The 14,910-nt window shown below is 49.8% G+C and overlaps 1 protein-coding gene across 7 annotated transcripts in view; it reads left to right on the forward strand.

The window, feature by feature from the left end:
* The window catches only part of LOC125722165 (NACHT, LRR and PYD domains-containing protein 12-like), a 56,329-nt gene extending 41,656 nt beyond the window's left edge, over positions 1–14,673 (forward strand). For 5 of the 7 annotated variants that reach the window (XM_048998330.1, XM_048998332.1, XM_048998329.1 and 2 more), the window contains 3 exons: positions 11,594–11,767; positions 11,885–11,931; positions 13,322–14,673. In XM_048998330.1, coding sequence (XP_048854287.1) covers positions 11,594–11,767; positions 11,885–11,931; positions 13,322–13,845 — 745 coding nt within the window. In that variant the 3' untranslated portion in view covers positions 13,846–14,673. The remainder of the gene's footprint in view (positions 1–11,593; positions 11,768–11,884; positions 11,932–13,321) is intronic. The other 2 variants (XM_048998336.1, XM_048998335.1) reach the window with 2 other exon arrangements.
* The last annotated feature ends 237 nt before the right edge of the window (positions 14,674–14,910 follow it).

Genomic DNA, 14,910 nt, shown 5'->3' on the forward strand with positions numbered 1-14,910 from the left:
AGTGTACGTGTGTGTGAGAGTGTCTGCGGCAGGGTACGTGTGTGTGAGACTGTCTGCGACAGGGTACGCGTGTGTGAGAGTGTCTGCGGCAGCGTCCGCGTGTGTGAGAGTGTCTGTGATAGTGTATGTGTGTGTGAGAGTGTCTGTGGCAGGGTACGCGTGTGTGAGAGTGTCTGCGGCAGGGTACGCGTGTGTGAGAGTGTCTGCGGCAGGGTACGCGTGTGTGAGAGTGTCTGCGGCAGGGTACGCGTGTGTGAGACTGTCTGCGGCAGGGTTCATGTCTGTGAGAGTGTCTGTGATAGTGTATGTGTGTGTGAGAGTGTCTGCAGCAGTGTACGTGTGTGTGAGAGTGTCTGCGGCAGGGTACGTGTGTGTGAGACTGTCTGCGACAGGGTACGCGTGTGTGAGAGTGTCTGCGGCAGGGTACGCGTGTGTGAGAGTGTCTGCGGCAGGGTACGCGTGTGTGAGAGTTTCTGCGACAGTGTACGTGTGTGTGAGAGTGTCTGCGGCAGGGTGCGTGTGTGAGAGTGTCTGCGGCAGGGTACGCGTGTGTGATAGTGTCTGCGGCAGTGTACGTGTGTGTGAGAGTGTCTGCGGTAGTGTACGCGTGTGTGAGAGTGTCTACGGCAGGGTACGCGTGTGTGAGAGTGTCTGCGGCGGGGTGCGCGTGTGTGAGAGTGTCTGCCGCAGGGTGCGCGTGTGTGAGAGTGTCTGCGGCAGGGTTCGTGTCTGATAGTGTATGTGTTTGTGAGAGTGTCTGCGGCAGGGTACTCGTGTGTGAGAATGTCTGCGGCAGGGTACGCGTGTGTGAGAGTGTCTGCGGCAGGGTACGCGTGTGTGAGAGTGTCTGTGATAGTGTATGTGTGTGTGAAAGTGTCTGTGATAGTGTATGTGTGTGTGAGAGTGTCTGTGGCAGGGTACGCGTGTGTGAGAGTGTCTGCGGCAGGGTTCGTGTCTGTGATAGTGTATGTGTGTGTGAGAGTGTCTGTGGCAGGGTACGCGTGTGTGAGAGTGTCTGCGGCAGGGTACGCGTGTGTGAGAGTGTCTGCGACAGTGTACGCGTGTGTGAGAGTGTCTGCGGCAGGGTACGCGTGTGTGAGAGTGTCTGCGACAGTGTACGCATGTGTGAGAGTGTCTGCGGCAGGGTACGCGTGTGTGAGAGTGTCTGCGGCAGGGTACGCGTGTGTGAGAGTGTCTGCGACAGTGTACGTGTGTGTGAGAGTGTCTGCGGCAGGGTGCGTGTGTGAGAGTGTCTGCGGCAGGGTACGCGTGTGTGAGAGTGTCTGCGGCAGTGAACGCGTGTGTGAGAGTGTCTGCGGCAGTGTACGCGTGTGTGAGAGTGTCTGCGGCATGGTGCGCGTGTGTGAGAGTGTCTGCGGCAGGGTGCGCGTGTGTGAGAGTGTCTGCGGCAGGGTACGCGTGTGTGAGAGTGTCTGCGGCAGTGTACGCGTGTGTGAGAGTGTCTGCGGCAGTGTACGCGTGTGTGAGAGTGTCTGCGGCAGGGTACGCGTGTGTGAGAGTGTCTGCGGCAGGGTGCGTGTATGAGAGTATCTGCGGCAGGGAACGCGTCTGTGAGAGTGTCTGCGGCAGGGTACGCGTGTGTGAGAGTGTCTGCGACAGTGTACGCGTGTGTGAGAGTGTCTGCGGCAGGGTACGCGTGTGTGAGAGTGTCTGCGACAGTGTACGCGTGTGTGAGAGTGTCTGCGGCAGGGTACGCGTGTGTGAGAGTGTCTGCGGCAGGGTACGCGTGTGTGAGAGTGTCTGCGACAGTGTACGTGTGTGTGAGAGTGTCTGCGGCAGGGTGCGTGTGTGAGAGTGTCTGCGGCAGGGTACGCGTGTGTGAGAGTGTCTGCGGCAGTGAACGTGTGTGTGAGAGTGTCTGCGGCAGGGTGCGCGTGTGTGAGAGTGTCTGCGGCAGGGTACGCGTGTGTGAGAGTGTCTGCGGCAGGGTACGCGTGTGTGAGACTGTCTGCGGCAGGGTTCATGTCTGTGAGAGTGTCTGTGATAGTGTACGTGTGTGTGAGAGTGTCTGCGGCAGTGTACGTGTGTGTGAGAGTGTCTGCGGCAGGGTACGTGTGTGTGAGACTGTCTGCGACAGGGTACGCGCGTGTGAGAGTGTCTGCGGCAGGGTACGCGTGTGTGAGAGTGTCTGTGATAGTGTATGTGTGTGTGAGAGTGTCTGCGGCAGGGTACGCGTGTGTGAGACTGTCTGCGGCAGGGTTCATGTCTGTGAGAGTGTCTGTGATAGTGTATGTGTGTGTGAGAGTGTCTGCGGCAGTGTACGTGTGTGTGAGAGTGTCTGCGGCAGGGTACGTGTGTGTGAGACTGTCTGCGTCAGAGTACGCATGTGTGAGAGTGTCTGCGGCAGGGTACGCGTGTGTGAGAGTGTCTGCGGCAGGGTGCGCGTGTGTGAGAGTGTCTGCGACAGTGTACGTGTGTGTGAGTGTCTGCGGCAGGGTGCGTGTGTGAGAGTGTCTGCGGCAGGGTGCGCGTGTGTGAGAGTGTCTGCGGCAGGGTACGCGTGTGTGAGAGTGTCTGCGGCAGGGTGCGCGTGTGTGAGAGTGTCTGCGGCAGGGTACGCGTGTGTGAGAGTGTCTGCAGCAGGGTGCGCGTGTGTGAGAGTGTCTGCGGTAGGGTTTGCGTGTGTGAGAGTGTCTGCGGCAGGGTACGCGTGTGTGAGAGTGTCTGTGATAGTGTATGTGTGTGTGAGAGTGTCTGTGGCAGGGTACGCGTGTGTGAGACTGTCTGCGGCAGGGTTCATGTCTGTGAGAGTGTCTGTGATAGTGTACGTGTGTGTGAGAGTGTCTGCGGCAGTGTACGTGTGTGTGAGAGTGTCTGCGGCAGGGTACGTGTGTGTGAGACTGTCTGCGACAGGGTACGCGTGTGTGAGAGTGTCTGCGGCAGCGTCCGCGTGTGTGAGAGTGTCTGTGATAGTGTATGTGTGTGTGAGAGTGTCTGTGGCAGGGTACGCGTGTGTGAGAGTGTCTGCGGCAGGGTACGCGTGTGTGAGAGTGTCTGCGGCAGGGTACGCGTGTGTGAGACTGTCTGCGGCAGGGTTCATGTCTGTGAGAGTGTCTGTGATAGTGTATGTGTGTGTGAGAGTGTCTGCAGCAGTGTACGTGTGTGTGAGAGTGTCTGCGGCAGGGTACGTGTGTGTGAGACTGTCTGCGACAAGGTACGCGTGTGTGAGAGTGTCTGCGGCAGGGTACGCGTGTGTGAGAGTGTCTGCGGCAGGGTACGCGTGTGTGAGAGTTTCTGCGACAGTGTACGTGTGTGTGAGAGTGTCTGCGGCAGGGTGCGTGTGTGAGAGTGTCTGCGGCAGGGTACGCGTGTGTGATAGTGTCTGCGGCAGTGTACGTGTGTGTGAGAGTGTCTGCGGTAGTGTACGCGTGTGTGAGAGTGTCTACGGCAGGGTACGCGTGTGTGAGAGTGTCTGCGGCAGGGTGCGCGTGTGTGAGAGTGTCTGCGGCAGGGTACGCGTGTGTGAGAGTGTCTGCAGCAGGGTGCGCGTGTGTGAGAGTGTCTGCGGCAGGGTTTGCGTGTGTGAGAGTGTCTGCGGCAGGGTACGCGTGTGTGAGAGTGTCTGTGATAGTGTATGTGTGTGTGAGAGTGTCTGTGGCAGGGTACGCGTGTGTGAGACTGTCTGCGGCAGGGTTCATGTCTGTGAGAGTGTCTGTGATAGTGTACGTGTGTGTGAGAGTGTCTGCGGCAGTGTACGTGTGTGTGAGAGTGTCTGCGGCAGGGTACGTGTGTGTGAGACTGTCTGCGACAGGGTACGCGTGTGTGAGAGTGTCTGCGGCAGCGTCCGCGTGTGTGAGAGTGTCTGTGATAGTGTATGTGTGTGTGAGAGTGTCTGTGGCAGGGTACGCGTGTGTGAGAGTGTCTGCGGCAGGGTACGCGTGTGTGAGAGTGTCTGCGGCAGGGTACGCGTGTGTGAGACTGTCTGCGGCAGGGTTCATGTCTGTGAGAGTGTCTGTGATAGTGTATGTGTGTGTGAGAGTGTCTGCAGCAGTGTACGTGTGTGTGAGAGTGTCTGCGGCAGGGTACGTGTGTGTGAGACTGTCTGCGACAAGGTACGCGTGTGTGAGAGTGTCTGCGGCAGGGTACGCGTGTGTGAGAGTGTCTGCGGCAGGGTACGCGTGTGTGAGAGTTTCTGCGACAGTGTACGTGTGTGTGAGAGTGTCTGCGGCAGGGTGCGTGTGTGAGAGTGTCTGCGGCAGGGTACGCGTGTGTGATAGTGTCTGCGGCAGTGTACGTGTGTGTGAGAGTGTCTGCGGTAGTGTACGCGTGTGTGAGAGTGTCTACGGCAGGGTACGCGTGTGTGAGAGTGTCTGCGGCAGGGTACTCGTCTGTGAGAATGTCTGCGGCAGGGTACGCGTGTGTGAGAGTGTCTGCGGCAGGGTACGCGTGTGTGAGAGTGTCTGTGATAGTGTATGTGTGTGTGAAAGTGTCTGTGATAGTGTATGTGTGTGTGAGAGTGTCTGTGGCAGGGTACGCGTGTGTGAGAGTGTCTGCGGCAGGGTTCGTGTCTGTGATAGTGTATGTGTGTGTGAGAGTGTCTGTGGCAGGGTACGCGTGTGTGAGAGTGTCTGCGGCAGGGTACGCGTGTGTGAGAGTGTCTGCGACAGTGTACGCGTGTGTGAGAGTGTCTGCGTCAGGGTACGCGTGTGTGAGAGTGTCTGCGACAGTGTACGCATGTGTGAGAGTGTCTGCGGCAGGGTACGCGTGTGTGAGAGTGTCTGCGACAGTGTACGTGTGTGTGAGAGTGTCTGCGGCAGGGTGCGTGTGTGAAAGTGTCTGCGGCAGGGTACGCGTGTGTGAGAGTGTCTGCGGCAGTGAACGTGTGTGTGAGAATGTCTGCGGCAGTGTACGCGTGTGTGAGAGTGTCTGCGGCATGGTGCGCGTGTGTGAGAGTGTCTGCGGCAGGGTGCGCGTGTGTGAGAGTGTCTGCGGCAGGGTACGCGTGTGTGAGAGTGTCTGCGGCAGGGTACGCGTGTGTGAGACTGTCTGCGGCAGGGTTCATGTCTGTGAGAGTGTCTGTGATAGTGTACGTGTGTGTGAGAGTGTCTGCGGCAGTGTACGTGTGTGTGAGAGTGTCTGCGGCAGGGTACGTGTGTGTGAGACTGTCTGCGACAGGGTACGCGTGTGTGAGAGTGTCTGCGGCAGGGTACGCGTGTGTGAGAGTGTCTGTGATAGTGTATGTGTGTGTGAGAGTGTCTGCGGCAGGGTACGCGTGTGTGAGACTGTCTGCGGCAGGGTTCATGTCTGTGAGAGTGTCTGTGATAGTGTATGTGTGTGTGAGAGTGTCTGCGGCAGTGTACGTGTGTGTGAGAGTGTCTGCGGCAGGGTACGTGTGTGTGAGACTGTCTGCGACACTGTACGCGTGTGTGAGAGTGTCTGCGGCAGGGTACGCGTGTGTGAGAGTGTCTGCGGCAGGGTACGCGTGTGTGAGAGTGTCTGCGACAGTGTACGTGTGTGTGAGAGTGTCTGCGGCAGGGTGCGTGTGTGAGAGTGTCTGCGGCAGGGTGCGCGTGTGTGAGAGTGTCTGCGACAGTGTACGTGTGTGTGAGTGTCTGCGGCAGGGTGCGTGTGTGAGAGTGTCTACGGCAGGGTGCGCGTGTGTGAGAGTGTCTGCGGCAGGGTACGCGTGTGTGAGAGTGTCTGCGGCAGGGTGCGCGTGTGTGAGAGTGTCATGCAGCAGGGTACGCGTGTGTGAGAGTGTCTGCAGCAGGGTGCGCGTGTGTGAGAGTGTCTGCGGCAGGGTATGCGTGTGTGAGAGTGTCTGCGGCAGGGTACGCGTGTGTGAGAGTGTCTGCGGCAGGGTACGCGTGTGTGAGAGTGTCTGCGACAGTGTACGTGTGTGTGAGAGTGTCTGCGGCAGGGTGCGTGTGTGAGAGTGTCTGCGGCAGGGTGCGCGTGTGTGAGAGTGTCTGCGACAGTGTACGTGTGTGTGAGTGTCTGCGGCAGGGTGCGTGTGTGAGAGTGTCTGCGGCAGGGTGCGCGTGTGTGAGAGTGTCTGCGGCAGGGTACGCGTGTGTGAGAGTGTCTGCGGCAGGGTGCGCGTGTGTGAGAGTGTCATGCAGCAGGGTACGCGTGTGTGAGAGTGTCTGCAGCAGGGTGCGCGTGTGTGAGAGTGTCTGCGGCAGGGTGCGCGTGTGTGAGAGTGTCATGCAGCAGGGTACGCGTGTGTGAGAGTGTCTGCAGCAGGGTGCTCGTGTGTGAGAGTGTCTGTGGCAGGGTACGCGTGTGTGAGACTGTCTGCGGCAGGGTTCATGTCTGTGAGAGTGTCTGTGATAGTGTATGTGTGTGTGAGAGTGTCTGCGGCAGTGTACGTGTGTGTGAGAGTGTCTGCCGCAGGGTGCGCGTGTGTGAGAGTGTCTGCGGCAGGGTTCGTGTCTGATAGTGTATGTGTTTGTGAGAGTGTCTGCGGCAGGGTACTCGTGTGTGAGAGTGTCTGCGGCAGGGTACGCGTGTGTGAGAGTGTCTGCGGCAGGGTACGCGTGTGTGAGAGTGTCTGTGATAGTGTATGTGTGTGTGAAAGTGTCTGTGATAGTGTATGTGTGTGTGAGAGTGTCTGTGGCAGGGTACGCGTGTGTGAGAGTGCCTGCGGCAGGGTTCGTGTCTGTGATAGTGTATGTGTGTGTGAGAGTGTCTGTGGCAGGGTACGCGTGTGTGAGAGTGTCTGCGGCAGGGTACGCGTGTGTGAGACTGTCTGCGGCAGGGTTCATGTCTGTGAGAGTGTCTGTGATAGTGTATGTGTGTGTGAGAGTGTCTGTTGCAGGGTACGTGTCTGTGAGAGTGTCTGTGATAGTGTATGTGTGTGTGAGAGTGTCTGTGGCAGGGTACGTGTGTCTGAGAGTGTCTGCGGCAGGGTACGTGTCTGTGAGAGTGTCTGTGATAGTGTATGTGTGTGTGAGAGTGTCTGTGGCAGGGTACGTGTCTGTGAGAGTGTCTGTGATAGTGTACGTGTGTCTGAGAGTGTCTGCGGCAGGGTACGTGTCTGTGAGAGTGTCTGTGATAGTGTATGTGTGTGTGAGAGTGTCTGCGGCAGGGTACGTGTCTGTGAGAGTGTCTGTGACAGGGTACGTGTGTGTGAGAGTGTCTGTGACACCCCACCCCCAGTGCATTAGGTGACCTGCCCCACCCAGAGGCACAGGGGAAAAGAACCACTCCCCCAAACTAGAGGCTAGTGGACGTGGCAGGACTGGGGGGCGAGTGAAGTCAGTATTTAATGTGAGGAGTCGTAGAGGGGAGAGGAAAAGAAAAGGAGAAAAACGCAAAGAAGAACCTGAATTCCAGAAAAGTTCTTTAAATTTGAATGAAATAACAAATAAAACACTTTCAAATCACATGAGCCTATATTTTATTCACAACAGAACATAGATAATATAACAAATGTTCAAACTGGGAAATTGTACACCTTTATCCATTAAATGAGCTCATTTCAAATTTGATGCCTGCTACATGTCCCAAAAAAGTCGGTACAGGGACAACAAATGGCTGAAAAAGCAAGAAAGTTTAAAAAGATTCAGCTGGGAGAACATCTAGCAACTAATTAAGTTAATTGATATCAGGTCTGTAACTTGATTAGCATTAAAAGGGATGTCAGAGAGGCAGAGTCTCTCAGAAGTAAAGATGGGCTGTTAGGAGAAAGCGCCGTAGCTTTCACTCCTACAATCTAGTTATGTCAGGAGAAAGCGCCGTAGCTTTCACTCCTACAATCTCCTGTGTGAGGAAGCGCCGCAGCTTACTACTCACACACTTCCACTTTTAGGACCCAGGAATAACGAGACAGCACACGTCTTTCTGTTTTACTTGCGCAAGGGTGCCCACTTCAGGTGCAACAGACAGTATCTGCGCCTCTGTTGAGTGTCACACCGGACAGTCCCTTGGCTTCTTTATTTATAGGGTAGGGGAGGGGTTACATGGGTCTTGTCTTTAACTAGTCAATGCTGTGTGAGGCCTCCGTGAAACAGGGTTAATACAAAGCATTACATATCTCAAGGTGGGCCCCCTGCTATGTTGACAGAATCTGTTTCCTTTCTCAAGGTCTCTTATTCCTGCGTCACAATCTGGTAGGCCCCTGTGAGGACATCTTGTCTGCAACCCTTTCTGGGCCATGGGTTAGTTGTTAAGGGTTGCACGTACACATATAGGAGGATAATAATATGATAAAATACACAGATACACTCTAACATGGGCAGAGGCTCTCCAATCTGTGAAAGAGTGAATAAAAAGATTGTGGGATACTTTAAAAACAATGTTCCTCAACGTGAAATGCAAAAGATTTGCAAATCTCATCATCTATCAAAAAAATTGAGAAAAACTGGAGATATCTCTGTGCGAACGGGACAAGGCCGAAGACCTGTATTGGATGCCCGTGGTCTTCGGGCCCTCAGACGACTCTGCATCACTCATCGGCATGATTGTGTCAATGACATTACTAAATGGGCCCAGGAATACTTCCAGAAGGCACAGTCGGTAAACACAATCCGCCGTGCCATCTGCAGATGCCAGCTAAAGCTCTATCATGCAAAAAGGAAGTCATATCTGAACATGGTCCAGAAGTGCCGTCGTGTCCTGTGGGCCAAGACTCATGTGAAATGGACTGTTTCAAAGTGGGAAAGTGTTCTATGGTCAGACGAGTCCAAATGTGACATTCTTGTTGGTGATGAAGGGCGCCGTGTCCTCCGGGCTAAAGAGGAGGGAGACCTTCCAGTGTGTTATCAGCGTTCAGTTCAAAAGCCAGCATCTCTGATGGTATGGGGGTGCATAAGTGCATACGGTATGGGCAGCTTGCATGTCTTGGAAGGAACTATGAATGCTGAAAGGTATATAAAGGTTTTAGAGCAACACATGCTCCCCTCCAGAGGACGTCTGTTTCAGGGAAGGCCTTGTGTATTTCAGCAGGACAATGCAAAACCACATACTGCAGCTATTACAACCACATGGCTTCGTCGGAGAAGAGCCCGGGTGCTGAATTGGCCTGTCTGCAGTCCAGATCTTTCACCTATAGAGAACATACAGTAATTATCTGTGACACCCATGGTGCACTGTGAGCAGGTATACAGGCCCACAGAGCATGCAGATAATTATCTGTGACACCCATGGTGCACTGTGAGCAGGTATACAGGCCAACAGAGCATGCAGATAATTATCTGTGACACCCATGGTGCACTGTGAGCAGGTATACAGGCCAACAGAGCATGCAGATAATTATCTGTGACACCCATGGTGCACTGTGAGCAGGTATACAGGCCCACAGAGCATGCAGATAATTATCTGTGACACCCATGGTGCATTGTGAACAGGTATACAGGCTAACAGAGCATGCAGATAATTATCTGTGACACCCATTGTACACTGTGAGCAGGTATACAGGCCCACAGAGCATGCAGATAATTATCTGTGACACCCATTGTACACTGTGAGCAGGTATTAGTACTGACTACTTTTTATATTGAGTCACATGTTTTATGTGAATTACTTTGTACTGAACTGAAGGCCAGTATTTGTCACTGTGAATATGTTGTTGCAGACGTCCATCCAGAAATCAGAGCTGGGGGAAAAGATAAGGTCCTTATTCCAATTAATTTTTGGTACAAATATCAATGTGTCTGTCGCAGATGGAGGATTATATATTTTAGAGGTTAGTTTTTATTTTTAAGTTGCAGAATGTTGTCTCATCTGAAGAGGATTCAGTGTATTATGTGTGAGGTCCATTTTGGATTTGATGCTGGATTCAGTTAGTAAATATTAGAAAAATTGCATATTCTTCAGTTAGTAAATATTAGAAAAATTGCATATTCTCAATTCGTATTTATGGATTGTCTTTGAATGTCATAAAATGACTGTTACTGAAAAGGAGGTGGAGATGTGTAATCCCTTTTTGTTCCCGTTAGTGATAGTGAATAGTGATATTGTGAAGTAGGAAGTCCAGATTATTCCAGATTGGCGTGTATTTACAGGGTACGTGTCACGCTTCGGTTTGCAAGCAAGCGGCAAACGGGCAGGAAGCAGGCGGACAAGCAGAAGTCGGGGTAAACTAGGGCTTTTAATGAAGACACAGGGCACGGAAGACAGGAAACACCGACTAACCTCACCAACATTACTAACATCAATGACAGACAATGGATTAGTACACAGCAGGAACTTAAATACAGGAAACAAGACACGACTGGGCACGATCAGGTAATCACACGTGGATAATTAGGGGGGCGTGGCACACACGAGGAGCGGACGAGCAGGGCGTAACAGTATGAGAGTACAGTTAGTGATTTTACTGGCTTTCCACTGGGCTGTCAGTGTTGTGGAAATGGCAGCACTGTGTTGTTAAAGCAGTTTTGTTTCTTTAATGACATTTTGAGTAAGTCTGCATGTCTGAGATTTTTACAGTACAGCTGCTCCTGCTGTAAGCATGAGCTGCTGTTACTGCTGTAGTGTGACCATTTAGTTAAGTCTTGCAGTTGATTTGCTAAGTAATAATTAAGAAAAATGAGCTTGTAATCCACCTTGAGATTTACTTTTCTGTAATGTGGAATGTTTGATTTTGTGTGTTTGTTTTTCCAGCAAAAATGTGACATTAATGAGTTAAGAATTTGAAAGAATTTTTCTGAAATTATTCTGGACGAGTAATTTTTATTTTTATTGATTTAAGTGGGAGACTCATCTATTGTTTTGAATAAGGGGTGTAGTTAGGGGTAACCAAGTCAGACAGCCTGTGGTAGATGTAGATACCCAAGTACCGGATATTTCCAGTGTGAAATGAACCATCCTGATCAGCTGAATCCTAGGCATCTTCAGACAGTGAAAATATTATGGGTTTTTTCCAGTTTATTGTGTAGTTTGATAGATTTGAAAAGGTATTAATGAAATTTAAATTTCATATATTGAGGGTTTCATAAAAACATTGTAATGGCCGGTAACTGGAGGGTTGTGTTTGGTCTTTATCAGGTTTCAATAACACTATAATGGCCGGTAACTAGAGGGCTGTTTTTGGTCTTTATCAGGTCTCAATAACACTGTAATGGCCGGTAACTGGAGGGTTGTGTTGGGTCTTTATCAGGTTTCAATAACACTGTAATGGCTTATAGATTTCTGCAGGGTAACCATCCGGTCTGGCGATTGGTTGTTAGGCATTTGGTTGAGGACCTTATGGAGTTCTTCTGATGTTAATGGTGCATCAAGCAGAGGTGGAGAGTTCAGGTGTAAGGAGTACAAATCCAGACCAAGATTTTGTTTCAACAAACCAGTTGAGTCTCTGACTGTGGTACTTTATATTCAACTGGTTGGTTGAAACAAAATCTTGGTCTGGATTTGTACTCTCTGGACCTGAAATCTCCACCTCTGGCATCAAGGGCATCTGCTGTTTCATTGGTTAATATGGGTAAGTCTAGATTATTTTTAAATGATTCTATATCAACTGGATCTGGTTTTTCTTCTGAGAAGTATAGGTTCTTATAAAATGTTCGAAAGATGTTAATTTTGCGTGATTATTGAAATATTTATTAGAGGAGTCACTTTTGCTTAAAAGTAATGCTTGTAATGGTCAGGTGATCTTATTTATTGTGGATTTTTTTCCATCTTTCTGCAGATTGTCAGGCTGTAGAGTCACAGAAGAAGGCTGTTCTTCCCTGGCTTCAGCCCTGAGGTCAAACCCCTCATACCTGAGAGAGCTGGATCTGAGCTACAATCACCCAGGAGACTCAGGAGTGAAGCTGCTCTCTGCTGTACTGAAGGATCCCAGCTGTAAACTGGAGAAGCTGCAGTGAGTACAGAGTGTGTGTCTGACACGCTACAGATACTTATGCATGTATGTGAAGAAGAGGCACCAATAAATAAATGGATACAGCAGTAGTACTATGTCATTCTGCTTCTCCTATAGTGTGGATCACGGTGGAGAGTGCAGGACCAGACCAGGCTTACAGAAATGTAAGTGTCTTTGCATGTTTTTATTAATAATACCATGAATACTATGTTATGGTTGTATTCACACAGTTGTTGTGATGAGTCTGGCTTTTTGCACTGTGTGTAGATGGATTTCCATGTTTGTGTTAAGGTGAGTTTCATGTCATTTTAGACAAACATCCAAACGAGAAACAAAATATCAGAATCATCACCAAAAACACTATCAATTCATTTAATCGTTTTTAAAAACATTTTTTACAAATGCTTTATAGCTGCTTGTATTATCTTCGTGTTTGTGTGGGAGTGTAGGGTGGTTAAATATATTCTGAATTAATTATACATCTTTAATTTCACAAAAAAAGAATCCTTTGCATTTGTTCTTTTTGCGGATGCTGTGAGTGTATGTGTTTTCTGTGTGAGATTCGTTAGTATTGTCCTAAGGAGGCACCTGTAGGCAGTGAGACCGGACTCTCTCCTCAAGTGCAAAATGTGAATTTGCATTTTTACAGGGTGGTTCTGGAACATTCCTTAATATTCATGAGAGAATATTACTGATTGGTCACTGAATCCCTTAAACCAGGGGAGCCCAAATCCAGTCCTGGAGGGCCAGAGTCCTGCACATTTTTGGGTTTCCCCTCATTTAACACACCTGATTCATCTCCTTGTGCTAATAACCACACAGCTCTTGAGCTGAATCATTTATGGTGGATCAGGGAAAGAACTTTGCTACACAGGGCTCCGTCCCCCCAGGACTGGATTTGGACACCCCTACCTTAGGCAGAAGAAACAGGCAGCACATGTCGATGTTCAATGGCCAATGAGGTAGTGCCCCTCTCATAAATATTAATCAGCCAGCCAATCGTGTAGGGCTTCACTCATGAATATTAAAAGGAAAAGCAGGTAAGGGATTGGTCCGTGGCAACCCCATTTGCACATGCGCAGCTCATTCACATCCATGTCAGCTGCCGTTCGGTCACAGGAATATGCTGCTCCTTTCAGCCGGAGCTAGCGCTCACTGATCAGAGCAGACACAGGGAGATGAGTAACTGTACCGGGAAAGCAAGACCTCGCGCTTACAGGACAGTACTGGCGACATTTGGAAAGTTGCTAAGGTTTGTCCAAAAGTCGCTAGATTTGTCGCTAGGCGCTTTTTGGAAGAAAAGTCGTCAAGGGGGTCTGAAAAGTCGCTAAGTTGGCAACACTGGCTTTGTAATTTTATTTACCCGTAATTAAGCTGTTAGTTTAGCTCGCGCCCCATTTTGGCGGCTCTTCCCGCCGCCGTCGCGCGCCCACTTCATGTTTCATAAACTTCAGTTCCCGCTTCGTTAGGGGAAGCTGTGCTGTTTTTATATCGTACAGAAACATAAAGTACAGGCCGCCTGATGGGATTAATAATTCTTCCTCCTGCCTACAGACTCCTGCCACCTGACGCTGGACCCCAACACAGCAAACAGATTCCTGTCTCTGTCAGGGGGGAACAGGAAGGTGACACGGGGGGCAGAGCAGCCATATCCTGATCATCCAGAGAGATTTGATGACTGGTGCCCTCAAGTTCTGTGCAGAGAGAGTCTGACTGGCCGCTGTTACTGGGAGACTGAGTGGGATGGAGATGAAGGCTGGATAGGAGTGACTTATAAAGGGATCGGGAGGAAAGGAGGGAGTTATGACTGTCAGCTTGGAGACAGTGACAAGTCATGGTGTCTGTACTGTGATACTGTCAGTTATTCTGTCTGGCACAATAATAAAGAGACTCTCATATCCATAGAGCCCTCAGGCTCCCGCAGAGTAGGAGTGTATCTGGACTGGGGGGCTGGTGCTCTGTCCTTCTACAGAGTCTCCTCTGATGGACTGACCCCCCTGCACAGATTCACCTCCTCATTCACTGAGTCCCTCTATCCAGGGTTTGGGGTTTATAGAAACTCCTCAGTGTCACTGTGATGTGTTGCTGGTTCTCCTGGCAAAAAGGTAAAATCTCTGCTTTTTAACCTTTATTATCCTTTTTACTCTGAAATGTACAGAACTGTGCAAAAGTCTTAGGCAGGCAAAGAAAATGATGTTTAGATTATCCTCGTGTTGGTGTAAAACTATGATATGATGCCTGTCAAAGTGTGTCAGCTTCGTCATTTCAGAACCTCTGCTAAAATCATCAGTATTTGCAGCGACCGTCCAGTGCAGCCATGTATTTTTTGACTTGGCCACTAGCAGACCTCATACAGCTAGTCAATCTCTCACTGACTTTTTAAACCAATATATTTATATATTTAATTGAGCTGTTGGTGAAATTTTAACAAAATCATGGAACGGCTGAGGTCCCCCTGAGGAGAAGTTTGGGAACTGAAGCGGTGTTCATCTAGCCATCCAACTAGATATCAGTAACTTTTTAGGAAACAGAAGAAATTATTACTAGTTTTTATTGTGTTACTTTTAATTTGCACACATTCTAATATTAAATTGTGTTTTTTGTTCTAAGCCAAAGTACACTTGCTACCCAGATAAACAGCTTTAAACATTTCTTTGGACTGACTAAGAATTTTGCACAGTACTGTGTGTTTGACAAACAATAAATGACTGTCTTCAGTGAGCTGAATAACATCAAAAATATAGTTTCATAGTTTTTTTCTTTGACTAAAATGTAACTAAATGTAATCCTGATTGAGGGGGGGCTTTCCCTCTCCCCTGTATATGTACATTTTATATATTTTTGTCCATTTACTGTATTCCCTCCCTGTACAATGACAGTAAAGGCTTTCTGTTCTGTCCTATTAATGTCCTGCTTCAGCGTCACCCAAAGCATGACTGAGTAACATAATGAAACCACAGTCTGCTGGATTAAGTTAAATTCACTGTATTACTGCAGCTGAACATAACTGACACAATGACAATCAATCAATGTGTATAATAATCATTTAACTGGAGACATAACAGACCGAAAAAAAAACTGGAAAATATAATTATGTCCTGTTACTATTCTGCTTCAGTGGATTGAAGTAAATAAAATTATTA

The sequence above is a fragment of the Brienomyrus brachyistius genome, unplaced genomic scaffold (assembly GCF_023856365.1).
Source record: "Brienomyrus brachyistius isolate T26 unplaced genomic scaffold, BBRACH_0.4 scaffold37, whole genome shotgun sequence".
NCBI lineage: Eukaryota > Metazoa > Chordata > Actinopteri > Osteoglossiformes > Mormyridae > Brienomyrus > Brienomyrus brachyistius.